At 38.0% G+C, this 27,925-nt stretch overlaps 3 protein-coding genes and 1 long non-coding RNA gene across 5 annotated transcripts; 2 read left to right on the top strand and 2 right to left on the bottom strand.

Moving 5' to 3' along the window:
• Positions 1 to 530: 530 nt before the first annotated feature.
• Positions 531 to 19,895, top strand: LOC137084720 (uncharacterized). Of its 2 annotated transcripts, none has more exons than XR_010906785.1 (3): positions 531 to 734; positions 11,945 to 12,112; positions 19,790 to 19,895. It is a non-coding gene; the product is annotated as an uncharacterized lncRNA (long non-coding RNA). The 2 variants fall into 2 exon arrangements; XR_010906786.1 differs by lacking the exon at positions 19,790 to 19,895 and adding an exon at positions 13,344 to 13,853.
• On the bottom strand, positions 1,810 to 13,337 carry relb (v-rel avian reticuloendotheliosis viral oncogene homolog B). Its single transcript, XM_067451116.1, has 11 exons — positions 13,009 to 13,337; positions 12,473 to 12,484; positions 11,963 to 12,129; positions 7,902 to 8,207; positions 6,986 to 7,146; positions 6,639 to 6,730; positions 6,142 to 6,273; positions 5,929 to 6,033; positions 5,618 to 5,833; positions 4,128 to 4,202; positions 1,810 to 4,033 (listed from the first exon to the last, which is right to left on the bottom strand). Exons 1-11 carry the CDS (start codon positions 13,043 to 13,045, stop codon positions 3,564 to 3,566), a joined length of 1,773 nt encoding a protein of 590 aa, XP_067307217.1. The 5' UTR covers positions 13,046 to 13,337; the 3' UTR covers positions 1,810 to 3,563.
• On the top strand, positions 14,163 to 15,509 carry mos (v-mos Moloney murine sarcoma viral oncogene homolog). The gene has a single exon (XM_067451836.1). It carries the CDS (start codon positions 14,391 to 14,393, stop codon positions 15,378 to 15,380), a length of 990 nt encoding a protein of 329 aa, XP_067307937.1. The 5' UTR covers positions 14,163 to 14,390; the 3' UTR covers positions 15,381 to 15,509.
• clptm1 (CLPTM1 regulator of GABA type A receptor forward trafficking) lies at positions 16,613 to 26,514 on the bottom strand. Its single transcript, XM_067451114.1, has 14 exons — positions 26,402 to 26,514; positions 23,883 to 24,010; positions 22,397 to 22,520; positions 22,103 to 22,261; positions 21,802 to 21,919; positions 21,550 to 21,635; positions 21,249 to 21,369; positions 20,890 to 21,134; positions 20,178 to 20,271; positions 19,890 to 20,080; positions 19,694 to 19,789; positions 19,464 to 19,599; positions 17,934 to 18,101; positions 16,613 to 17,816 (listed from the first exon to the last, which is right to left on the bottom strand). Exons 1-14 carry the CDS (start codon positions 26,453 to 26,455, stop codon positions 17,638 to 17,640), a joined length of 1,899 nt encoding a protein of 632 aa, XP_067307215.1. The 5' UTR covers positions 26,456 to 26,514; the 3' UTR covers positions 16,613 to 17,637.
• Positions 26,515 to 27,925: the final 1,411 nt, after the last annotated feature.

Below are 27,925 nucleotides of genomic sequence, written 5' to 3'. Positions count from 1 at the left end.
TTGAGTGAAAACGGGTGTATTTTATTTACTGACAATGTGTCCTAAAAAAAAACTTGACATCTGCAGCAACATTGAGAACTTTTGTTATGACACGTTTGGCCATTTAACTTTTAAATGCATCATTATTTAAATTGAATACACATGGAGAGTCTCTGCATTAAAGACCCAAGACAGACAGATCAATGTGCTACTACATTTTGCGGTAGAATTAAATTGAATGTGGAGGGTTTTAACTGTGACTATTGGCAGGGAAGTTTAAAGGTTATACTGTGTAGATATTAATTATTTATTAAGTGTTATTAATTAAGTGGGAGTCGAGGAGTCGATTCCATAGACTCCTGCAGTGGGAGTCGGGAATTGCAGTCGACTCCAAAAAACCTTGAATCGAGCACCTCTACCATTGTATTCAGTACAGCTGCCGTTAGAAGGTCCGGTTTCCATAGAAACTTGAGGCGCTTAGGACTGCACATGCGCATTGGCTGGTCAAGCCTGAAAAATTTGCATTTTAAAGCTTTTTTGATCATAAGAAACAACATTTATGGGACAGTTCATGTCAGATTTTGTTGTTGTTTTAAAATATGTTATTTAATTGTGAGTTTGGCGTGCATTTTTGAGACTTCAGCATTCGCCCATTCAAATAGACAGGACTTGGAATGCCCGAAATCACGCGTGAGTCCTTGCAAATATGGCCGTCGTCTGGAAAGTGGTCGGTGAAAGAACATAACGTTACACAAGTAAGTTAAGTCAAGTGGCAATATAAGGTTTAATTTCTGCAAGTTACTCATTAACGTCTTGATTTAAAGCTGTTGTATAAAAGTAATACATGTTTTGTTCGAGATAAAAGCAGAGATGTAAGCAGGTTGTAACTTGTATTACATTATGTCATTTGTCAAAAAATTATAGAAATGATGCATCTAGTTGTGTTGCTATTGCCCAATGCCGGACCTTCTGGCACCGTATACTTTATTACAAGAGCTATTGCCCAATACTGGACTTTCTGTGTGTGAGCCTGTGAGGCATAATTTCCCTTGAGCTGGTCAATTTTTAACCCTGTTTTTAGACGCGATATATCCACACCCACCCACTTACACACACACACACACAGAGAGAGAGAGAGAGAGAGAGAGAGAGAGAGAGAGAGAGAGAGAGAGAGAGAGAGAGAGAGAGAGAGAGAGAGAGAGAGAGAGAGAGAGAGAGAGAGAGAGAGAGAGAGAGAGAGAGAGAGAGAGAGAGAGAGAGAGAGAGAGAGAGAGAGAGAGAGAGAGAGAGAGAGAGAGAGAGAGAGAGAGAGAGAGAGAGAGAACACAGAGAGAGTTTTTAAAGGTCATTAGTCATGTGGACTGGCGTGTGGGAACTCACTTCCCACGCGCGCACACACACACACTTAAAAAACAACAATAACTGACATTTGGATATTGGGTCATAATGAACAAATTACCTTTTAAAAACAGAACACCAGTTTAAGCATCGTGTATAAAGTTCAATGAAAAACTGTGGGAGGCATTTTGTTAGATTGTGATATGCTGAATGTGTGCAGCTATTGTTTTTTTTACCCTATTTATAGCATCAGAGAAGTGCAACAAAGCATAGCAATAGCACGAGTTGAGGAAGTGACTGCATTTCATTATCTGCTTCCATTGTGTCTCTTGAATCTGGAAACACACATGAAATCAACAGTTTGGAAGGTTTGAATTCACACTGTTAATTTGACATTTGGCTATACTTTAGCCATAGACTTTTACCCACTCTCAAGATAGAAATACATTTGGATTTATCTGGTGTCTAATATTACACATAGGGACAGCCAAATGTAGTCAACATATTTATTTTCCCAAACACAATTTAATATTAACAGCAACAACATACTATAAGAAGCATAAAGCAACAATATTTGCAGCAAACTACAGGACTTCTACATAAAACAAAAAAGAATCACAGCAGTATTACAGACATTATATAAATGTATGTATAAATGAACAAAATGCTTTCCAATGAATAAGACCATGAATCCAACTTCCTTCAACGCTGATGGAAAGAGAAATGTAGTTACAAAGACAAAAGCGCTATAACCTTTTTGCCACTGACTCATTTTGACTTACATTCATTTCAGATTCCTGTATTACTTCACAGCATGACATAACCAGACATGGACAAGTTTCCAGTGAAAATGTGTGACTATTCCCACTGAAAGCTAAAATGCTGCCAATCATTACATATTTGATTTTTAATATACAACTAAATTAGAATTTTAGACCAATGAAATTCTCAGTGAGTGGGGCTAACCAGAAATCCCAGTAACTGACAAATGATCCTATTGCTCTTCACAAATCTTAAGTTGTTTTCACATTGACAGCAATTCAATTAGTGGAGTTTAACCTTGTTTAAACTAGTTGCATGATAGCTGCGGAGTACTTGACTGAAGTACCAAACTATATTAGGAAACCAGTCATGTCCACTGTCATGTCCACAAACTACTATTTCCCAACAGAATCCAATCCCCTTTGGACACCAAAGTAATTCCATTGGCTGAAGCTATTATTTTAATGGTTACTCTATTTGGTGCCTGATTAGAGATGCCTTGAAGATATGTTAATGATGTATTTCAAATGACATATGACATTATACTACCAAAGCCACAAATTTCACTTTCTTTATGTTTTTCAGTTATTAAACTGAAATTTCGGTTAGGAAATTGAGGGGACGTTCACAGAACATGATTTTGCATTTAAAACCATGCGATGCATATTAGCGGAATGGAAAAGGTGAACTCGATGGGTATGTTTCTAGATACACAAGACGCCTCAAAAGATGCAAGCCACAAACACAACGATCAAACTTCCATCTAGCACCTGTTATGTATATTTTGTGATATAGAAAAGCAACTCAGAATGCAAAAACAAGTGTGAAAGGATCATTACAGCTTAGCATTGTGCTAACTGGTTAACCAGATATTTGTTCAGGAATTACAAACGGCCAGCAACGGGCAGATGATTTGGTGGAGGATTTGAATAGTTAATAAATAGATTAAAGAAATGGCTTTTCACAGCTGGCTGGAACATGGCGTCAAATTGGTATAAATTACATGAATTAATTCAATTGCTACTTCAGACCCTTAATGCTGTTAATTCAAATTCCTCTACGGCTGTACTGTTCAAAACAAATCTTATGTATAACACTTGGCTCTGGGACCTTCTACTTGATACTAATCGGTTCTAAAACTCACACAATAAATAAGCAAATGACAGACACATTTCATAACTGGTGCATTACAAGTAGTTGAGCAGCATCTGAGGCTCCCTTTTTCCTAGAAAACGCAATGGCTACATGCTTCTCCTGCGTTTTGTTGGCTGTCATCAGTCTTAGTTTACTGTCTATTTACAGGAGGGGACTTACTTCATTAGTAGGCACATATTAACAAAGTGGGCATCGTAGTACCAGCTGAACAGTTTTTTCAGTCAAGTCTGACTTGGTCTTTTCCTGGTCCGAAATGATTTTATAGTCAGCAGCGACTGAATGTCCAAATCCAATTGTCAAGACAAAAAAAATAAAGTCCACAGTGGTTTTCAATGGTCCATGTCATTCTCGCTCTTCACAGGGGAGAAAATGATGCCGTCGATGTTCTCCAGATCTGCTGGATAGGCCTGATTCTCACTCACCATCTGACTAAAGTGTGCATCGTTTATAGACGCCATGTTCATCATAGGTTGGTTGACGTTTGATTTTGTATCTGTGCTGTCTAAACCGAAGTTGAAATCAGCATTTAGAAGGATCTGATTTAAAATCTGCTCTTGACCTTGCTGAACCAAGCCTTGGAAGAAGTTTTCCAAAGTCTCTGGGTCCATGCTAATACAACTATCCTCTTGTTTAAAGTCTTCATTATAATGAATTTCCTCCATGCCCTGGGATGGCATGTGGATGCCTCCGTCCTGAACAGTGATTGGCATGGAAGCATTGGGAACGGTACAATCGGGAAGAGTGTAGAATGGGTCAAAATTATGTGACATGCCGGGCTCGTTCATGATGAGGTCTTGGCCTGAGTGAGCAAGGAAGATAAAACACTGATGTTAGTCAACAAAGTTTCAGAGAATGGTATAAAGGTATCAGTGTTATTTTAAAAACATCCTCACTTTGAGGACCGCTGCATGGCTCGCTGAACTTCACATCAGATTTAATTTTCCTCTTGCGGTTCACTCCGTAGGGATCTGCGGATCAAAAGTGCAAATCAAATTAACCTCCCTTCAGTGTTATAGGGCGATGTGAGCATGTGATGGCACTGGCTAAAATGGCACAGATTATAAAAGAATTGTTTGTGTTCTGTACAAAGAAAGATCTATTATGAAGCATTACAGTTTCCTCATGCATACTTTCAGTTTAAACTACCACAGTGCTACATAAATCCCCTTAAATAACTGGCATGGTGACACACCTTCTTTTGCAGTATTTTAGAAACTAGCAAGAGAGGAGGTGATTCATTTCTGAATCAGAGGCTTCAGTTATTCATGCTACTGATCTGCTATCGTGTGCTAGTACTTAGCAACATACACCCATATAATTAACATTTTTAGGACCGTTTACAAAACTTTGATAAAATCTTTTTAACCGCAGGACTCGGCTAAAATCTCAATATCGTAATAACAAATGATAATTCAATACCATTAAAAAGTTTGGGGTCAGTAAGATTTAAAAAAAAAAAGAAACTAATACTTTTATTCAGAAACTATACATTAATGTGATCAAAAGTGATTTCAAATCAATTCTGTTCTTTTGAACTTTATATTCAAAGAATCCTGATGGAAAAAAGCAGCACAACATTGCAGTTTTCAACAATGTTTTCAACAAACACCAAATCAGCACATTACATTTCTGAATGCATCACATGAATAACTTACAAATATATTAACAGAAAAAAATTACTTTAAATTGTAATATTCAACAATATTACCATTTTGATCAAATAAATGCAGCCTTGGTAAGCAGAAGATACTCCATTTAAAAACAGTAAAAAATATTACCGAACCCAAACTTTTGAACAGTAGTGTATATATTGTGGTGGAATGTATTAAAGGGATAGTTCGCTTTAAAATGAAAATTCTGTCATCCTTTATTCACCCTCAAGTTGTTTCCAACCTGTATGAATTTCTTTCTTCAGCTGAACACAATGGAAGATATTTTGAAGAATGTCAGTAACCAATCAGTTAACTGGAGCCATTGACTTCCATAGTAGGAAGAAAAAAAATACTATGGCAGTCAATGGCTCCAGTTAACTGATTGGTTACTGACATTCTTCAAAAAAATCTTCCCTTGTGTTCAGCTGAAGAAAGAAATTCATACAGGTTATAAACAACTTGAGGGTGAGTAAAGGATGACAGAAATTTCATTTTAAAGTAAACTATCACTTTAAACTTTTTACATTTGTTTATCTTAATAGAAAAATAAAAATAATAATGATTGAATTAATCTATTCTATTGAAGTAATCTATTTGTCAAACCGCGGGGATGCTGGAGTCTATCCTAGCAGGATAATATTTAATTAATTTATACATTTAATAATTATATTTTTATCTTTAGATTTTGAGGTGGAATTCCACACAACATTCAGCCATGTCTGAAAACTCACCAGCGTTACTTGGAACGTAGGTAAACTTCACTGGCTCGCTATCCATCCGGTCAGACATGCGACGTAGACACACGTTGACATCCACCTCCTCAGATATATTCTGCTCCCTGAATGGTGGGGTCTTGAAGACGATGGCGATTTGCCTGTGGACATCAGTCTGAGCAAACTCTGCCTTGCTCTCCCAGTCCTCCGTGCTGAAGATTATTTCAATGTCATCTATAGAGGTTTCCAGATATACAAATTAGTTTTTTGCTTCAACTGTTCTGTAAAGGTAGCAACAAGTGAGATTTGAGCAATTAAATGTAGTGTACCTTTCTGCACTTTGTCACACAGCATGTAAATTTCTGTTTTTCCTGTGCAAGGGCCTCTGACCACATTAAGCCGATTGATTTTCAGCTCTGCCGTCGTGGTCGCCTCTAATCAGACAAATACAAACAACCCAAATATTATCTGCCTAGAAACTAAAGAGAATTTAATACTTGGATAAGAGTATGATTTTGGCCCAATGTATATCTAGCTCTTACTCTTGTCGTAGATGGGGTTGGATATCACAGGGGCGAGGAGGGTCCTGTCTCCTTCCTTTCTTTCTAGCTCACACTGGAAGCACAGTCTCACCACGTTCATGTCCATGTCTTCAATGCTCTTAGAGTGGCCCGCTGGGGAGAGAACGAGACAAAAACATTCAACAGTGTTATTAGGACCTATTCCAAAGCCTAATTAGAATATGGAAATGACCTCAGTTAAAAACAACAACAACAATCAATTCAATACAGAAAAACTAGGCTATTTTACCAAATATGAAAAGCAATTTCTGTAAAGCAGCTTTGAAACAATATGTGCTTTAATGTAATTAAACTAAATATGTATTTTATACTTAGAGTATTGTGCTGTAAGCTTAGCAACATGATGCTAATGCTAACTTCATGTAGCATAGAGAGTTGCTACTTATGTATGACGTTCCATTTCTGTTAGTATGCTGCCTAAGTTACTAGTGAGTCTGCAATATCATTTAACAACTCACTGTTAAAAGGATCAATATTCTTATTCCTCCTCTTCTGTAGTGAGGCATCAAGTTCCTTCCTCCTCACACACTGGATGCCCAGATTTGCAAAGCTGGAAAAAACCAGCAACATAGTCAGGCAGGAAATAACATTATTACACTCAGATCACATTCTGCTAAGCATGCTGTCCCAGTGAGGCTAAAGGAAATATACCCCCCCCCCCCCCTCTTTTTTATTGACAAACAGACATACAAACCATAATAGTGCAGTAACTGACAATTGAGTAATTACATAATTCTAGAAAAATAAAAGTGTGTAAATATAAAGGTGTGTGTGGGTGAGTGTAGGTGTGAGTGTGGAAATGTACCTGTGTCGACGAGAACTGTGGGGATTGATGTGGATGACGCAGATGCCTTCAGAACAGTCTTTCCCAACCAAGCAGTGTGGGTGTGGGCGGTATGGGATGTCCTTTGTCACAAGAGACACGGTGACCATCACTTTCTTGATATTGTCAATGGGGCCTTGAATCTAAAAAAAGATGGAAAAAAAAAAGAATGATGAAAAAGTTTTACTTTTGCTTTTGTAACACTGTTAAAATGGGTTGCATGACTTCTTTGTGGTTGCATTGCTGGCACAGGCTGTTTTGTTGAAAGTACTCATGTACGGACATTCGCCATTGGCAAAAATGACTACTGAGTATGTTTATTTGTGTGGTTTAAAGGTAATTCCCTCCATCAAAGCCCACGCGTTGCACGCCTCTCCAGGGAGATTTCATTTTAAGCTGCAAAGACTAGTTTAACTTGATTTAACTTACAATACCACAAACCATAATGGGGGAAGCCCCACTGTCTTGGGATAGCTGGTGCATTCCAGACACTCACCAAATCAAATAAGGTGCTCAAATCAATTTTGAATTCATGTGAATGGAAAAATATGAATACATGATGGAAATTAAAATGAGAGGTTGACAAGGTCTAACTGATGATGGATGGATGGATGGATAGATAGATTTGAAAGAATGTTAGAAACCAAACAGTTGATGGACCCCAATGTCTTCCACAGTATTTTTATCCCTGCTATGGAAGTCATTGGGATCCATCAACTGTTTCGTTACAGAAATTCTTAAAATTATAATCATTTGTGTTCAGCAGAGGAAACATACAGGTTTGAAACAACTTGAGGGAGAGTAAACTAGGGGGGTTAACTATCCCTTCAACTACTAAAAAATACAATTTTCAGCTCATTCATAGGCACCATTGCCAAATGTTCATCCTCTGACTTACTTCGATAGCGGGCAGGGTTTTGTTGGTATCAGTGCTGGAGGCTCCAAGGATACTGCCCGCTGATCGTCCTTCACACTCATAGCGAAATCGCATGCCACGCTCCTTTGGCTGCTCCACCACCACCAGCTCTGGCTTTTCCAGGAAGCGCTCCAGGTGTTCTGTTCCAGACTGCTGAGGATGCAGACGCTGGGGCGCTACAGATGCCGGTCCACGTCGCTGAGACGACGCTTTGTGGCCTCGCATGGAATGCATCGATGCCATACCATCAGGGAGTGTGGTGGGTGTTTGGTCAAAGCTGTATGGATTCTGTGAAAACAGATTTGAAGCATTTGAAGAAAATTGATTGCTTTTATTCAAAAGTTGTTCTAGGTGGGTACTGGGAAATTGCTGGTATTCAGATGCTACCTGAATAGTTTTTTAGCAAGCAACTATACAGTTACTAGAAATTCCTGAAAGGTAGTCAGTTTTTTGACAAGTGACTATAGTGTGACTATATTGCTTAAGTGTTGTGTTTTCATCACATCACTATAGGTTACTAGAATTTTATGGTTGGTTGCCAGGGTGTTACTATGCAGTTGCTAAAGTAAGTGTGACATGGGTGATGTCAGGGATTGTCTTATTATAGGGAGATGATAGGGTCTGTATCTTTTACCTTTGGAAAAAGCGTAATGGCTTACTTAGATCACGTGAGGGATCTAAGCCTATGGCATCATCAGTGCCCGTCATTCAGATTTTTATGACAGTCATTTACTGACTTGTGAATAAATGTTCGGTATTTGATGTTATATCACTAGCAAATGTACAGTAGGACTACATTGTTTGTGTAATTTACTGTGGGGAAAAAGTGTGAATTTCGCTGCAAATTACTAGTGACTGCAGGGCATATAAAACTACACTTAAGATCACACTAAAAACTTGATTGTAATTTAAAGCATATCTATTTTTCTTTACCTTCATTCTTTAAAATACACTATATCATCATTAGGCACACAGCAGAGCCATAAATCATTACAATACAAGTCTAAAGGCTGATTTATACTTCTGCGTCGACGTGTAGTTAGTTACACATCCAGAGGGAGGGGTTCTGGGAGACCAAATCACAGCGCTCGCGGTCCACATAGAATTGACGCGTTACATTTGTGGAGAGGTGCACGTCAGGGTAAATCATAGGCTACGCGTGCAACACACAGCCTACGACTTAGCTACGGCGTACACTAGACGCAGAAGTAAAATATTGGGCTTAGCATGACAGTGATAGAAATAATTATTTTTTTCATTAAAGCTACACTGTGTGATATTTTCCCCCATCTAGCGGTGTAACGGTATATGACCATCTAGTGAATATTTCTGTTCCTCTCAATTCTGATTTCGTTTTAACTCCTACGGTGGCCGATTTAGTCCAAAATTAACATGGCTTCCAGTTCGACCTCGTCCATCAGTGCCATCAAGTGTTAAAACGCGAAACGCAAGGCTTGAATTTACGGGTATGTCCCTCTTTGGCTAAAGTACTTTCAAGATGGAGGGGCAACATGGCGACCAGCATTCAAACCCCTCACTCGTATGTATTTTCAATGGCATATTATTAACTTACGAGAATACTTTATTACTTTAAAGAAGTAAATATACATTAATGAGCACATATATTTTTGAAAGAACTAAGTGTTTTTAGCTAAGAATAAACTAAAAAAGTTTAAACAACATACAATACAGCAATATTTATAATTAAAAGATTGATTTTCTCTTTATTCATTAAAATGCATATTCAACATAATATGCATACATGCAGTTATAGCAGTCATTAACATTCAGGTCTTATCATAATTTTTTACTTTCTTTAGACAATATACAATATCACTCAGTATTACTATTAAATATATGGTAACGCCATAAATGAGTCCTACCTGTCGCACCATTCCCTTTTCTGCCTTCTCTTAACTTTTTAATCATAGTAAAATCCACATATCGTTCCCAACAAAAGTGTTGTTCAGCTTAAGATTGATAAATAATAAGCTATTTCCTTTATTAATTTTTTTTTAATTAATAAGCGGTTTATTCAGTGTAATGAAAGCCCCTTCTTAACTGAAATCTCCGTTTAACAGCGTTAGCATTAACCATTTTGCTGTTTTGGCTAAAAGCTCACCTTCCAGTCGCTTTGGTGTTGCTATGTGGTTGCTTATGTGTTCTAAACCATTTTTGACAGGCTTATTTCACACCAATAACTATAAAGATAACTATAATTATATTTTTATTAGTGAACACCACACCAACTTTTAAACTTGCTGTGGAGTTTGTCATTTGGTTTTTTGATTGGCTTTTATTGGTTTTAATCATTCATCCGTTGAAAAAAAAAAACATTTTACTCAAGTGATTCCAATGTTACTGTTACTGTATTAAGACTATTACAACTTTATCGATATCAAATAAATTAAACAAATGAAGAGCAAGAGACAAAATATTTAAATAAACGGATAAAGTAAGCAATGCCAAAAGGGTTGACTTATTTAGATATAATAAACTGTTTGCCAATGGCTGAATCATTTATTTTCAAACACCTGCACAATGAATCAGCCACACAAAAGGGTTCAGAAACCCACACTGAAAACCAGCTTGTTACTACTACATCACATGTTCCTTTTCGGACTTTCCAATATCTGAAATCAACTCATTAATCAAAAAGACAAACAGTTCACACTCAAACAACAGCCAGCAAATGAAAATATAACCAATGTCAAACAACAGTGAGAGAGAAAGAGAAAGCGAGTGTGCAAAAGAGAGAGATTAACAGTTTGTTTGACACATGCAGAACATTCAAAGAAACCAAACACAAATGAGCATGATTATAAAAACTAATACAGTAACAAGTTTCAGAATGCTGAATTTTTGAGGAAACAACAGACAAACACAGAGTCTGGACATGCCTGACAATGGACTCAGATCGCTTACACAAAGAATCGCTGCGAAGAGCCAGAAAGAGCACGGTGAAGAAACAGGAAGCTCACATAGCTGAATGAAAAACCAGCCAATGAGAACATAAGAAACAGAGAGGAGGGTATGTGCCTGTCTGCCTTTTGTATGGGGGAGAGAAGCATGAGCAGAGTAAATGCTAACTGAAATCAGGCATCGAATTACAACCACCCTTCCGTGGGTAAAAAAAAAAAAAAGCTTGATGTCATGAGAGTTTCAATATCTACCAATAAACACAAGACAGCTAGTATGGAAAGTGAATACACTAAATAAGCCATAGATTTTCAGGCATCATTCATGGACATAGCACAAACAGGGTGGGATGAGTTATGCCAAACATTTATTGTTAGGGTAAAGGGGAATTTCACCCAGAAATTGAAGTTATCATTATGATGTTTCAAACCAAACTGAGGAACATAAAAGAAAATATTTCGAGAAATGTCTCCGTATTATTTTTCCCCATACAATGAAAGTCAATGGTCACCAAAACTATTCGTTTGACCCTCATCCCTCTAGCTCTTTGTAACAAATCCTTCCCTCACAGGCCAAAATGACACAAAGTCCTAAAATTATACCTTTTTTGTCCAGAAAGCTTATTTCATTTTGATAATTATTTTTGTTTTATGTACCTATAAATTACTAGATTTTATTAATAAATAAATAATGTAAGCACATTGTTCACATTCTTTCAACTTTTCAGGCATAACCATTTTATTTCAGCTCAAAATATCTTAGATCGGGTGGCTTTCCTGACCTCTTGTGGAAAAAATAATGATATATTGGGATATTTCATGACAAACTTGTCATTATATTGTTGTTTCAAACTAAACTGGAACATAAAAGAAGATATTTTGAGATATGTCAGGTTTTTTTCTCCATACAATGAAACTCAATGCTCACCAAAACTATTCGGTTATCAGGATTCTTCTTTTGTGTTTTGCAGAATAAATAAAATAAGTTGAAATGAGGGTGAGTACAAGAAAGCAGAATTTTAATTATGGGGTGAACAATCCTTGCAAGGGTTTCATAGAGGTATAACAAATAATAATAGTAATGCCTGCTCTTCCTGTTGATTTTAGTGAAACTAGCAGACTCACGTTTGGAGCTAATCCTCTGGAGACCAACTGTGGAGCGCTTCTCCTGCTTCTACATGGTGGATCAGCTGGCTGGATGTCTTGGTCCGCAGGTGGAGGAGGAGGACCAGGGAGCGTCAGCTGACTCGGCTCTTTGGTTGTTTTCTCCAAAAGGTATTCATTGATGATATCTGTTCAGAGAGAGTTTTCATATAAATATAAACACAAGGTGTAGATAAAGAGGTCACCTAAAAAGTCAAATGACGGCATCATTTCACTTTTCCGTGGAACACAAAAGAAGATGACAGTCTCGTGCACTTTCACTTCATGGAAAAAGATGGTAACTAGGGCTGTCATGCTATAATACATCTCCTTTTGTGTTCCAAGAAAAAAACAATGGGTTGAAAAGGCATAATAATGACATAAGATTTGTATTTTTGTTAAACTATCCCTTTAACATAATAAAACAAGTATAATTTGGGAAAAGGACAGAAAAGTGGACAAGCAATGTCATCTCACGATGACGTCACTCACCTAGATCTAAGGCTGCCCAGGTAGACGGGAGAGAAAAACAAGACAAAAAACAGTTAAACATGCGCATTTCCTCAAAGCGAAACTGAAAGTAACTTGTTCTTTATTTATATAAAATAAAACTAGCAGTTAAGGACAAACAATGTCGTGCCTGCAACATCTTGCCTTTATCATCAGTTAATAAACAAACCAGCAGCAAGTAATCAAAAAAGCATTCTAGATGATAAGCATGCATTTTGATCGGACTACAGTAGAGACATACTAAACCATTAAGACCGTTTGAAGACAATACAACAATAAAGACAATCGCGGGCCTGTGTCTGTAACTTTGGAAACACCCACTCTTCTTAGAAAACAACTCACTTTCGATGATACTTTATAAAACGTAATATCAAGTGATATGTCGTTGTTATCCTTTGTTCGAGTTCAATGCGTCATGTGCAGTATCATTTTCTTAATCTCAAAGTAAGTTCGCGATATTACCAAAACATGCTGAATCAGAGTGACAACAGGGCCGATGTGGAAGAAAGTGAACTGACCTTCCGCTGTGCCGTTCCGAATGCTCATGTTTCTCATGGCAAGCACGATACAGATTAATAAAAGAGTCAATTTGGTTTCTACACGCACTCGTACGTCGTTATTGTGTTGAATCGCAGCGCTTGAAAATCCACCGAAACCGCGTCAGATCACCAGACTCGCGTATGGACCCATTTCCGGGTGTGCTTCGCCTGTTGTTTTTTGGAAGCCCTGAAGTTAACGGAAGCTTCTGGGACAGAAATCGCGAGAGAAGGAGAGATGCCGCTTTATCTATGGCTCGTCCACCAACGACTGTTACATGACCAACAGTCGCAATTCTTTCACTTTTTCTCTTAAGATCTACTGCGCTCTGGTCTGTGGGTGGAAATCCCCCTACGTCACAACTGGGGAAACCCCCAAGAACTGTCGCCATGTCAACGACTAACAACAGGTGAGTTTCTTTCAAGAAAGCGGATCGGTTATTATAAGAGGTAGAACTTAGATAAACAACCATATATGTGTATACGTATACATATCTATGTAAACAACGAGCACCGTCCTCAAATAACCCCGTGTATCTTTCCACACCTCAAGTAATAAGTGATGTATTTTACGTATTTACCTATATTATAGCCTATATACACATACTTAATTAAAACGTATGATTTAATATATTAAATTGCGTATTAATATATACCAATAAAACAACTGTAGTAGTATATGTTATTATAATTGACTATTTATAGAACACCTTTCTATCAAGTATTACTCAACTCGGAGGAGTGAGAGTTAGTCACGTGATCTAGAGTAAATTTAGCAGAATAACAGATGGATGTAATGAGGGCACATTGCGCTAGTTTTGTTTTTATCCTTGTGTCAGCCTCTATTAATACTATAGTTAACGTGATAGTTCTCCCTAAAAAAAAAATAAACTCAGAATTTACTCACCCTCAAGATGCTCCAAACCTGTACGAGTTTCTTTCCTCTGCAGAACTAAAAATGTTTTTAAAGAATGTTGCAACCAGACATTTGACTAAAAAAAAAATACATACTATACTGTTTGGTTACCGACATTCTTCAAAATATCTTATTTTTAGTTCTGCAGAACAAAGAACCTCGTACAGTTTTGTAACAACTTGAGGGTGAGTAAATTCTGACAGAATTATTTTTAGGTTAACTATCCCTTTAACTAGACAATAAACATTATTTATCGGAAGACCTGTTCAAATTCCGCCTACACACAAGTTTCATTCAACATACAAATTACATCTCATGAGTCTTGGCATTTTAGGCTAATGATGGTCATATGACAGAAGTGCATAAAGGGATCACGTGAACTCCCCCCTCGCGAAGCAAAACCTAAAATTTAGAGAACAGCTCTTTGAGTTCACGGTTACCATGCACTATGCCGTCACCAATCCCCATCACTAGACTGTTGCCAAAGAACTTTGGGCTCGAGTTTGGGGCATGCAGTAGCCCGCTAACTAAAACTGCGAGTGGATATACTCTGCGTGTTCCTACAAACACGTTTCACGGTAAAATCGCCCAGCGACTTTGGTCCTCTGTGATCCACTGGCGGGAACTGCAGACTCTGGAGCCCGTCGGCTGCGGTGGATTCGGCATGGTGTTCAAAGGCACATACTTTGGCGAGACTGTTGCTATGAAAAAAGTCAGGTGCGTGAGAAACAAACTGGCTTCGAGGCAGAGTTTCTGGGCGGAACTTAATGCAGCGCACTTGCGCCATCAAAACATTGTGCGTGTGATCGCGGCTACCACGTGCACTCCTACGCACCTCAGCACCAAAGACAACATCGGCACGATTGTAATGGAGTTCGCAGGCGCCCTAAACCTACATCAGGTCATTTACGGGCTCTCAGACCCGCTGCCTATGGACAAGTGCGTGAAATACTCAATAGACATCTCGCGCGCGCTCCAGCACTTGCACTTGCACGGCATAGTCCACTTGGATTTAAAACCCGCCAATGTTTTGGTATCAGAACTGGGTGTTTGTAAGCTCGCAGACTTTGGGTGCTCTTGTAAACTATCGAGCAAAGGCGACACCGCGACGCATCTGAGTGAAATCGGTGGCACGTTCACGCACCGCGCGCCCGAGCTGCTGAAAGGTGAGGAGGTTTCTACGCGCGTGGACATTTATTCTTTTGGCGTCACAATGTGGCAGCTCCTCACCCGAGAGCAGCCGTATGAGGGAGACAGACAGTATGTTATGTACGCTGTTGTGGCGTACAATCTGCGCCCATCCATCACTCGGGATGTTTTTATTCAGTCATTTTCTGGACAGACTTGTCAAAAGCTGATCAGTCGGTGTTGGGACGGCGACCCCAACATCCGACCGACCGCAGATCAGCTCATCGATGAACTTTCTTTGATCTTGTGATTTTGCACCACAGATTTAAAAAAAGTTTTTTATTATTATTATTTAAAAAAATATGTTTTGGGAGTTTAATATTGTACATGTTTGTAATTTTATTGTGAATCAAATTATTTTTAAAGAGCTTTAATTAAATATTTTCTTGTTTAAAGCGAGCCTTTTGTGATTTTATTTTAATGTTTCTGAATATAAATGTATAAGATTATTACTTATTTAAATGTGAGAAGGTGAACGTTGGCAAATTGGTTTTTACTTTTGTAACACTTATTTATTAGCAAATACCCGCTAAGGTTCTGTATGTTACTAATTTAGCACGCAGTTACATTCTTGAGAAATGTGTATTTTTACAATTTTACATGGAGCAGTCGCCTTACAGTGGCCGCCATTTTGAGGTCACACGACAATTGAAAAAAAACCTCACTTTATCACAACAATCACTTTGTTGTTGGACTCATCATCTCGCAGAATAGATAAATCGCGACGAATTGAGCTTTTCTCTTGGAGACAAAAACCTTTGCGTAATGCTGCATCTACGGCGCTAGGTGTCAGCATATTCATATATTGTGCATATTCAATGTGATCACGATCATATAATTTACTTTCGTGCAGCTCCCTGCCAGTACCTGTAAATGTTTTTGCTCATAATGTACGGTACACATGATTAACTCATTTGTATCATCCATAATTATGCCAAGCTTTACAGAGACAGTCCTACAGATTAAGTTTCTCTTGAGTGACAACCAAAAACTACATTCCATACATTTGAGGCTCCTAAAAGTGGAAACATGCCTAGAAGGTAATACTTTAATTTTTAGGGCCCATTTTTATACTGCTTCATTACAAAAACACTATAATCAGCCAAATAATTCACAACCCGTTAAATCCAAATGTGTTGCTCAAATGTAAATCTGACATTTTATACTAAAACCAACATGGCCCTGTGAATTCAAGCAATAACTTCACTATTTCTATTTTAATAGTTAAAATATTACCGGTATTACATTTTAATACTACTTACATAAAAAGCAGTTGTGGAGGCAAAACATTTGTTTTCAGGCAAGAGATTCATGCCTAACCCAAAGAGCAAGTATGCACTTTGTATGGTGCAACCAAATGATTAACATGTTCATTATCACGTGGCTTCAGTTTATAATCTTTGCAAAATGTGTGTTATATTGAATGTTTTTATGAGCCCACTGTCACACCTTTTTGCAAATACCCAAGTCTTGAGACATGAATAAAACAATGTCCACTTTAAACTGCACTGATGCTTTACTATAAACATGAGTGATGACATTTTGGAACATACCAAAATAAAAGCTTAATCAGTTCAGAATTACGGCACCAAAATAAAAGACAAAACCAGGCATTGCGTCTCACGCATTCTTGAACTGTGCTGTCGAGCCGAACCAGACGTGACAGGGTGGTCCAGCTGTGGAGTGTGAATGTAATGGAACTAGTTCTCAGTTAGAAAACTGGCACTTCAGCTATTGCTAGGTGTTTGACGTCAGTATGATTACGTTTTACAAGCTGAAATGCTGTACAGTTTCAGGACATACAAAAGAAAATTCAGAGGCTTAGAAAAAAAAAAGATCAGTTATTAATAATATTAATATAATTATATATTAATACCTACAAGGCTGTTATTTCTTTATTTTTGTTCAAGTTTGCAACATCAATTCTTTTTTAAAAATGTGGAAAGTCTCTGTCTCGCACGGGTAGCGTTTGAACAGAATTGGCTTTTTTTTTCTTGGCCGCCTTCATCCTACGCTACACAACTGCTTCCTGGTATCCCTTCACACATGGAATGAACAGAAAGTACGTACACAGAATCAGGAGAACAGTGAGGCTATGTTTGGCCTCTTTTCCTCACTCTTATACTTAAAAAAACAAAATGATATGTACTGTAATCGCCCTATTCACTCCAGCCAATGGGATTTAATTATGGACCACCTAACCCTTCAAATTATTAGTGTTACCAACCCAAAAATATACAATACAGTACATCACATTTTACTTCACTTTGACTGCAAAAATATGGGAGATTGAAAAAGAATGATTTTAGGAACTCTACATTAAATATTTCTTTTCCTGTGGATCCCACACAAAGGAGGAACATCGAACTGAACATGTTTCCTGCAGTCTTTTACGTAATACCATTAATCCAGTTCCCTTCCCTGACAATTAAACATAAATTCAGCCTTGCAGATGCCTTGTTACACCTTCGCAAGACCAGAGGGGCAAGGGAGGGGGTTAAAAGGGATTAATCATTTTTCTTCTCCCCCTCTGATTTATCTGTGATGGCAGCGGTTGTGTCAGCAGCCGCTGGCTCTGCTGAGCTGTCCTTGCTCTGGTCAACTCCGCTGGTCCCAAACTCGTTGACACGGTTGGGATCCACTCTGTAAATCCAGCGCTGGTACAGATAGATGAAGAAGACAACGTCTGTGGAGAAATGGCAGCACAGCCAGTTATTTAGTGTAAAATACTAGCAGCATCAAGATACTATTGACATAACACTGAATCATATTGTGAAATTCAAAACGTCAAAGGAAAATGTACCATCTCTGAGGCAACCTATTCTGTACATCATTGGCATCTTGATGACAAAGGCAAACAAGTCATCTATAAAGGTATTCAGGGCCTTGTAGGTGAGCATCCTCCAGGGAAGATGAGCTACTGACTTCATCTTGTAGTTGATGAAGAGCTGCGGTGTCATGGTGATGAAACCTGTAGGAAACATGGAACTCATGTCATAAGAACAAATAAAAAGTAATAGTGGAGTCTGAAACTTGAGGAGTTCCAGAATAAGTTTTAATGCTTGATTGCTCAAAAAGCACATTATTTTTCACATTGTAACATCTCACGCCCTAGTCTGTCAGTAATGCTCTTTCTAGTTCCTGTTTCTATGAAACCCCTCCGCTTGAAAAGCGCAATGGACCAGTGTATTGTGATTGGTCATCTGCTTCAAGCGCATTTCAAAAAGTTATGCCTCTTACCACAAGTTGACACAACAAATGCAACTCAACCAGGTTTTTGTATGAAAAATATTCATATTTAACACATCATAAAGTAAAATATCTAGCCTCCGCCAGACCGCCTTCCGTATTCAACTTACCGAAAAAACGTAACTGGCACAACGTGGACGTCGGATGTAGTGTAAGTGATTTGAACTGCGAGAGGCGTTACACTTTCTAATGTATAATAAACGGATGCACTTTTTTGGTCTTCAAATTTTGGGCTGCCATTATAAAGCTTGGAAGAGCCAGGACATTTTTTAATACAACTCCGATTGTATTTGTCTGAAAGAAGAACGTCATATACGCCTTGGATGGCTCGAGGGTGAGTAAATCATAGGTAATTTTCATTTTTGGGTGAACTATCCCTTTAAGTAGTCAGGATTCTTAAGATGCATTTTCTTTTACATATCTAGACTATTTAATGTGACATGCCAACAGAAAAATCCAATGCTTGTGGAGAGAAGCTAAAAACAAAATACATTTTTAACAAAAGCACAAAACCCAGGGCAAAGCACAACTTTTGTAACTTCTTAATGCAGAAATGTGTCTACTGCTAGCATCACTAAACAGAATTACAAACAACACCATTAGCAGCACAAATTAGTGATGCTATGGTCATAGGTTTGATTCCCAGGAAAGGCATACAAATCTAAATCTTGAATGAAATGAAAGGGTTTTTGGATAAAAGCATCAGCCAAATGCATAAATGGAAAGTACAAGAAGTTCAAACTAACTGAGAAACCCCATATAAAGATCAAAAAGCTACATCTAAGTGCTAAAACGAAAAGTTTTCCTATTACTTTCATTTTGTAATCATTAAACATAAATGTGTCAAGACGCATTCAAGGCCTCCGGGCAAACTACTGGATTTCACACGTGACTGTCCTTGCAGACAACGCTCTCTTATTCTATTTACAAAACTGTAGAAAATCCTTTGGGCCTACAAGATTAAAAAGAAGAATTTCCCTTTGTGAGCTTTTTCCATCTAATCACAGTTTCTGATGTGATGCTGGCATAGACTAAGCATTCTTGCAATTATTAAAAAAATGCAATCAAATGAAGCCATACTTACCGAAGGTTAACAAGAACCCATAAAGCATACTCAACACCCATGAGTACCAGCCTTTGTGTTCCACATATAATAAACTATAAACTGCATAGCACCCAAAGAGAGGGTACAACAGCCAGGACAGGTACTTAAAGGCCATCTAGGGGAAAAACAAACAAACATTAATGTTAAACTTGTATAAATGATGTGAATTTGATGATTGATCTCTAAAATGCAGCTTAAAAGTCTCTTACATCATCATAGATTTTGGTTGAAGACTGCACATATGTGGACTTGTCTTTAAAACTTAATCGTGGCAAAATTCCTGCAATCTTGTTCTCTCTGTCCAGCTAGGAAAAGAAAAACAAGAATCAACATCAAGATCTAGGAATTCAAGTCTAGGCATTTAACTGAAGTAATCCACAATGCCTGGCAGTGGCATCATCTCACCCTGACGTCCATGACTTTGGTAATCTTCCAGAAATCGATGAGCAGGCCGATGAATACGCTGACCTGGACGACAAAGTTGGTCTCGTTGTCCAGGATATAGAGCAGTACAACCAGAGACTGGAACACCCCGAATATGATGGAGCGCACAGACAGGCCCTCGAGAGACTGACGGCTGTTCCAGAACTGGATATCTGCAGAGAAAGTGAAATGAGAAACACCGCACAGCTCAGAAACCAGAACCGACAAGGCTCAATCAATTACCACACGTATACATCAGTATTTATTTACCATTCTTGAAGGCCAAGAACTCAAAAATGCTGTGGACGATGGAAACAACAATAGTCAGGCCCAGGAGGTATGGATTGGTCTCAAGTAGAGCCACCTGTTCAGGCAACAAGCAAGCATATTAGCACAAGATCTTTTAATGGCATTAGTTACTCAGCTTGTAATTTTAACATTATATCACTCAATGAATATTTATGAGCCAGGTTGAGAAGGTATAGAACATGTAGACTTACAGATCTATACAATCTACAACAGATTACAGATCTACAACAATACAGATTAAAACAAAATTTTTTTTAAGTGTTCCAGTAGCCAAAATGCATTATTTCTGCATTTTAACAATAAACTAAAAGACAAAAATATACACTACTGCAAAAAACACTTAGTTCGGTTCTCACACGCTTTAAGAGCAGCCGCTTCATATGAGCATGTATCACTTTAATGTTTTAAAAATCACCTTTTTTTTTTAAACCACAATACTTAAAATCGCATGTAAGCTAGAAGCTTCCGTGATGCCCCGTAAACGTAACTGTAATAGAGACAAAATCTCCACCAGTTAATCGTGTCTATCGCCCACCCCCATCAACTACAAATGAAATCGCTGCTCTATAAACATATTTCCAACCTCATTTGAATTTAAGCATGAGTACGGTAAGAAAATCCCATCTCTCAGCTGGATATGTGGCTCTCTAAAACAGATATTCTCTTGACAGACCTTAACAGAATCCTGGTCCTCATCTGACTGTTCGTAAGTGTCCTCTCCCAGGAAGTTCCAGGGGGAGCGTGCATTCTGGGCGGCATATAACTGCCAGCGCCACAAGGACAGGGGGCAGTAGGTGATCCGAAGGGGCAGATTCTCCAGGGTCTCATTAATAGGGTAATAGTCCTTCTGCAGGTTCCAGTAGTCATTGAAGTAAACAATAGGATAGTAGTCTCCACTGACTGCATCAAACTTCACATCTGAGAGAAACAGAAGTGCTCAGGTTAACCAGAGGTGATTCTAGATCAACCTATGGCTTTGGTCAATAAATTGTTTCAATAATATGAGGCAGTTTGACACAAAATAAAGCTTACGCTGGTCAAGGGGAGGGGGGACAGAGCCTTTCACCCAAGCTGTGTGATCGTCCACCATGTTGATAGTGAGGTTGGGATGCCAATGGGATATGATTTCCACAGGCCCATGACTCTCAGCCCGCTGAGAATGCACAAACATAGCAAAACTTCACATCCCACGTGGCCTTCATTGACAAGGCAATCCCAGAATGTACAGCATTGGGAAAATGGATGGTGGAAGATCCAAGAGCAACGTCGATTAACTTTATTTCAACGAGGCAGCTCACAAGGTTTTGGAAAAGAGCTCATCTCTCAAACTTACCTTGATCATTTCTGGATCAGCTTCGGTTTCTCCCGTCAGCAGATTCTTGGTCTTGAGGAACTTCCTCCTCTTGTACTTGTTGAGCACTGTTGAAGTGGAAGTGTGTGAAAACAGGCTCTAGGCTTTAAAGTGGGCTCACCCATGCAATGTAATGCGTTATTACAGGCCTGCTGACACAACCAAATGTGTGAGCAGCAAAAACACGCGTCACAGGGTGAGTGAGACGATGCAAGAAAAACTGGACACACTCACTTCGTGTGGCATGGACGGTGGATAACCTGCGATACTGGCCCTTGCGTTTGGGGTCTGGGTGAAAACCACTCTTCGTGAAATAAATGTGGATGTATATAGATCCATTCTGCTTCAAACTCTGTACAAGCAAAAAGAGACAGGCTATCAGCAACAGTCACTCAACAAGGATTTTATATACATCAAATTATATTATTGGATTTTTACAGTGCCCACTAAACATATTTCTGTTAATTCATTAAAAAAAACAAAATGTCACTTTCAAAGCCAAGTACATCTCAGATCTATTGCATTCAGGTCCCACCTCAGAGAGGTCCAGCTCTTGGTAGTGCTCGTAGCAGCCATCCCCCAACTCCCCTGTGGTCCAGTCTCCATAAACCAGATCTTGCTGGTTCCAGAACAATGCTTCTGTATTGTTAAAATCTGTAAATATCTCATCCTCAGAGAGATATATATATAAATCCTGTGAAAAGGTAACGGAGGACATCATGTTATCAAAGCAGGTACAAACCTGAACCTACTCAGGATTTGGTTAGGTATCTTGCTTATGTTATTATACAAGTAAAATGCAGATAGGTATGGTCTTGATTATAAATACCATTAGGGTGTCCTTGGGGAAGAGGTTTCGGCTGGCCACTCGAGGAGCTCCAGCAGGAGTGCTGGGATCTGGAGTTGATGGACCTCTGCGGAACCAGCTGCTTATAGCCCAGATGATAAAAATCCTGAGTAATACACAAACACAAGAGCAGACTCATATTAGACTTCAGTTCTATGTTCAGTAAGTGTAATCCCAAAACTCACGATGCAACACTGTTGCCTTATTCTGTCAACTATGATTTGAGGGGGAAAAGACATTTCCATAAAAATTTCACCCGACCTTAAATGAGTAAAGTGAATTTGAAATACCACTGGAGAAGATAATTACTGTACATGCGACAATAAATTAAAATACTGACCAAAAAAACTATATATTGCATAAGTATGATTTTAACATGAGTACGCAACCCCCCTGACATCAATTAGCACACCCAGAACAACTCTGAGGTTCAGTTGATTTCCCCTCACGGGACGTCCATTGAGAAATACAGCCTACTGGGCTCACACAGAGGTTGTTACAATATTCTCAGCAGGCAATAGCCATGCAAAACCCATGAAAGCTGACGATTCTTAAAAACCAATGTTGATAGCACAGCAACCCTGGGGGATATTCCAGAAAGCAAGGTTAAATTACCACCTTGCTTACTCAAGGTATGCTGGTTCCCAAAAAAAAACAACCTTGTGTAAGTTCAGACAACTCAGAGTAGTATGTTCCCATTTAACATTTAAGACATTCTCCACAAAGCAACAAATCGAGGATTCACCATGGAAAGAAAAGGTGTGCTATTCTACTTCCTCCTTTTGTTTAAAAGCGACTCTTCATAACCTACTTAGTGCACATAACCACCTATTTGGTGGTTATTCAATCATTTTGTCAATCTTTATTCACTGAAAATAAGGATTATATTGTTTGTCTGATGCTCCATGTTTGAGATGACAATAAAATAATAAATAAAGATATTTGAATTGAATGAAAATGTAAACATTACCTTGTTATAAGTGCTTTAAAATATATAATATTGTATAAAACATAAATTTTGTTATATTAATATAACTATATTAATTATATAGCACATACTTGAATAACTCTTAAGCTGCTCAGGAGCAGGTAATGTTCAGAGAGTGAGTCGCTATGGCTACTTACATACCCTGAAAGTTACCTCAATTTTTGGAACCGAAAGTTGAGGTTATCCGCTTACATACTCTAAATGTATCCTGCTTTCTGGAATACCCCCCGGTCATTTATTTGCATAAATATTACCAAATTAAACTGCTCCAAGTGCATTGAAAAATTATAGCATACCCAGCTAAAACATGATTGATAATAAGTTGCCATCCACGTTTTACAAAACAAACCATCTCTGTCAAATAAAGACTGAAATGATGGATCAGGATGTTCTGAAAGTACATAATGAGGACACTACGGAGAGAAAAAAATAAACAATTCTAAAGTTAAGCAATCAGTTAGGTTCACATTAAGGACGTACCTGAAGAGGACACCTTTAATCACCTGCCAGGCATTGGGCTGCTGTTGCGGCTGCTGTTGTTGGGCGTCCTGTGCAGTCGCATCTGTCTGAACTACCTGACCTGAGGCAGCTGCCCCATTACTGCTCACCTGCACAGAGCATTCAGTGATCAACAAAATGGCTATAAACATTTAGCACATATTATGATAAAGCCGGAACAAATCTTATCATTGTGGCCTTAAAACAGGTTATGTTTTACACCATCTCTGAACAATTCAGTTTTGGTTGTATAATTGATTATTAACTATGCAGAGAAAAGGCGGTCAAATATTACAACTATATCAATTATACATGACTTTATTTTTATTGTCTGGTGCAAGCTAAAAAACAAACCAGGAAATATAAGTGCACACAAAGCCACAGGCATTTTAAAACGGATCTCTCTCTGACCATAAAACCAACTAACCAACCATGCTATACCGACAAAAATGGCTGCTTACTGCAAAAAAAGAAGAAGAAAAACACACTATTCATTCCTCAAGCCTGAGAAGAGGTATCAATTCAATCTATAAAAAAAAAAGCACGACCAGTCGACCAACCATGACTTAGAAAGTTAGATATGATTACCATAAATGTATTTACACAAGCTCATAAAGTAACAATTGTAGCTTTCATCTAGCTTTGTATTCCCACCGTTCCCCCTTTTTCTTTAATCAGCTGAAAGCAATTTGCCTAGGAAAATGATTTAGATTTGACACACTACTGAACAGGGTAAATATTAAAATATTTATAACAGCAGGGTGAGTACAGAATTGCTTCTGACTGGATTTAGGTCAACTAAACGGAGGCAGAAGACAACGATCTGATTTACTATGATTCTATTTAGAATCCAGATGTTTAAAGATGAGAGATAACAGCTCTGACATAATAATGCATCCCAAAAGGCTTGTCGACAAGTTGCAGCTATAATACAAAAACACACCAAAAAAACCTTATGGATTGTGGTCTGAGCACAAAATGTGCAATCAAACTTTGCTTTCTGTTAATGTTTATGCACTTAGAGTATATTATATGTATATTAAGCCAATGTAGAATATATTTTCCGGGCCAAAAACTCATTGACAACCCTTTTTCTGAATACGGGGTCCCCCGGGGCTAAGCCCCGAGTCCTCTATTGTTCGCATATACATCCAAAATTCCATTGTAGCTTTCTGATGATATGGTTATGGTTAACCTAATCACAGATGATGGAATGGACTATTTGGAAAAGGTAGAGACCCTAATGCTGTGTTGCCACAGTAATTTTGTTACCTGTCAACAAAAGCACTTCAATTATTTACCCCATCTAGAGTTTGGTTAGAGTTAATGAACAAGATGACAATGCAAAAAAAAAAGGATGATTAATTAAACAAAAAGATGGATAAATTACATCAGGTCAGTTGTCTTTGATTCCAATAAAATTACCAAAATTGAGAAGTGAACAGAAATACTGCGAAATGGTTATCCATGTGTTTACATTTGGCAGCCCACATTTGTTTTGGAAAAAAGGTTTGTGAACCTGATTCATAGCACCTATATGACCTTTATAATCTGTGTAATCAGTAACCACTAGCTGGGTTATTCATCCAGATGAGTGAAGCTAACCTTGCTATCAAGCAAGGCTACTTAATTCAGTAGCAGGCCAATACTAAGTTCTCCCTCCTTATCTGCTGTAAATCTAACTCAGACCAACCCCACCAGAAATTGATAACCAAAGTCTTTGTTCACTACAAAATTACAGAATGAAGTATATGTAAAAAAGCAGATCTCGAAGCAGGGCTGATCATCATCTCTCAAGTGGCTGACTGCACACAACATGCTATAATCATTACAAAACTTCTAACAACCACTACAGTTTCTCAATCTATGTCCAAGACACGTGCTATTGTATCACTACACGGTTTAACTGGACTACTAGAGGATTAATGGCCAGGATTGCACAATACTGCCATCTTTAAACTGCTTTGACATGTGAAGCTAACATGAGAGCTAGGCAGCTAGTTAGCCAGCATGCTAAGACTGATCAACTGATAGACATCAGCTCATTACACTATATAGAGCGGTTTCTGAACAACCTTATACAATGTATAGGCTGTTTCTTAAAGCCTAGTCAGCTGACTACCTAGACAGCGTTTGAGGGCATCAAAGGTGCGTTCAAACGTGATGACGCAAAAAAAAGCTGTCAAATGAAGCAGTAGTTTACTTGTCTTTGAAATACAGCCTCTAAGATAGATAAATTGAATGCAATGCGCTTTTAAAAAATGAGATGTCCCGGTAAAAATAAGTCATACAATCGGACAGACCCTTCGTGACTCAGACAGTATTTCTCCCCCACTGCATGCTGAATTAAAGGGGTCGCTGATTCAGACCGGCAATCTGGATTTCTTCTTTAAAACGGACAGGAAGCAAGTCTTTACTCTCGTGAATTTGTGGACTACATGAAAGCTCTTCGTTGTCAAGTCCATCTGACGGCTACATTCTATCACTTCGACTATTCTTACCTCTCCGTTGCTTACGGACGACTGCTGTGTTGCTTGAGTCTCCTGCGCCGCCATCTTACCTGTCTCTATCGCACTGTAATGTGGTGGTATGTAATCTGATATATCGCGAGATTTTCTTTATGGGAACTACCAATTTCTGCGAATCGGTTCTTTCGAGCAGTTCATGTCAACGAACCGGTTCGGTTCAATAAAAATGTTATATATTTTAAGCTTCAACGATGTAAAATTAAACATACTGTTTATTATGTTTTTTAAATAATGCTGTTTTCTGTAAGTCCAAGTTCCATTTGTTGATTCTATGATTCTCTTAAAGGGATAGTTCAGCCGAAAATTAAAATGTTGTCTTTATCCTCAAATAGTTCCAAATCCGTTTCTTTCTTCTACTGAACACAAAATAATATATTTTAAAGAATGTTGGTAACCAGACTGTTAACGACACCCATTGACTTACATAGTAGGAAAAAATACAATGGAAATCAATGGGTGCCAGTTACCAACATTCTTTAAAATTATGTTCTATGTTTAAACTCATACAGGTTTATCTAGAACATCATGAAGCTCAGTAAATGACAATGATACAATTTAAATGCTGTCCATAAAAAAATAAAAAAATAAAAAAAATATTTGTTATGTCTTTTCCACAATATAAGCTATTACAAAATTTCTAAAACATTTATTATGACATGAATAACACATAGGTTCAACTGCAAACATAATGTTTTATAGAAACATATATAAATAAATTATACAAATTAAAAGGGACTTGTGGTTAATGCTTTTAATAGAAGCTGCAAATTAAATCTTCACATTCATTTGAAATATCATATGCGATTCATCTAAATTTAAAGGTTGAATATGAGTCCACTTTCCATTTTAATTAATCCTTATTCTCTCCATAATACACATATAGGTCTAGTGTAGCCTATTATTGACATCCAACATGGTAGAAACTTGTTGAAATTTGGTAAATTTGTATCCCTTTATTTTTGAACAGAACAATGGATGATGTGATTAAACAAACTAGCTATGTATTACTCTGCATGTCCAGTAATTCACAAATATCTAATACAACAACAAGGCTGAGACAGTGTGTGTCCTGACTTTTTGGACTGGGGTCCATGTGGGTGCAGGTTCACTCAAGGGTGCATAGCACTGACTTGCCTTGTTAGCATCACATCAGTACTGGATATTTAGTCAGTATTCAATATTTAATTATGTAATCACTTGTGCAATACTTTAAACTTTGATGCAGTACTGTATATTTGCAAATATTTAAAGTTTTAAAGGGATGGTTTACCCAAAAATGATAATACTTATTTAGACTTAGCCTCATGTTTTGTGACCATCTGTCCCGCTAATGACGACTGTATGCAAAACATGGCACTCAAATCTTACCACAAGATTTTTTTATCTTTCCACTTTAAAACAAAAACAATTTTACTCCACAAATCCTTTATTAAAAGACAAAGTCTTATAGCTGTCCAAACACAGCCCTGAGTGTCGTAGGATAAAATGTAATAGACG

Source organism: Pseudorasbora parva, chromosome 8 (genome assembly GCF_024679245.1).
Source record: "Pseudorasbora parva isolate DD20220531a chromosome 8, ASM2467924v1, whole genome shotgun sequence".
Taxonomy (NCBI): Eukaryota; Metazoa; Chordata; class Actinopteri; order Cypriniformes; family Gobionidae; genus Pseudorasbora; species Pseudorasbora parva.
Note: the sequence above shows the minus strand (reverse complement) of the source record. Positions and strands in the feature narration are given on the sequence as shown.

Excerpts from the sequence above, each read along its gene's own strand:
- mos (XM_067451836.1), top strand. The coding sequence starts at position 14,391 with ATGCCGTCACCAATCCCCATCACTAGACTGTTGCCAAAGAACTTTGGG.
- relb (XM_067451116.1), bottom strand. The coding sequence starts at position 13,045 with ATGAGAAACATGAGCATTCGGAACGGCACAGCGGAAG. Across the intron at positions 6,034-6,141 it reads CAACCCCATCTACGACAAGA|AGGCGACCACGACGGCAGAG; the intron begins GTAAGAGCTAGA and ends TTGTCTGATTAG. Across the intron at positions 4,203-5,617 it reads CTACGTTCCAAGTAACGCTG|ATCCCTACGGAGTGAACCGC; the intron begins GTGAGTTTTCAG and ends TTTGATCCGCAG.
- clptm1 (XM_067451114.1), bottom strand. The coding sequence starts at position 26,455 with ATGGCGGCGCAGGAGACTCAAGCAACACAGCAGTCGTCCGTAAGCAAC. Across the intron at positions 21,370-21,549 it reads CTGATCCAGAAATGATCAAG|CGGGCTGAGAGTCATGGGCC; the intron begins GTAAGTTTGAGA and ends GTGCATTCTCAG. Across the intron at positions 17,817-17,933 it reads AATAGGTTGCCTCAGAGATG|ACGTTGTCTTCTTCATCTAT; the intron begins GTACATTTTCCT and ends ATTTCTCCACAG.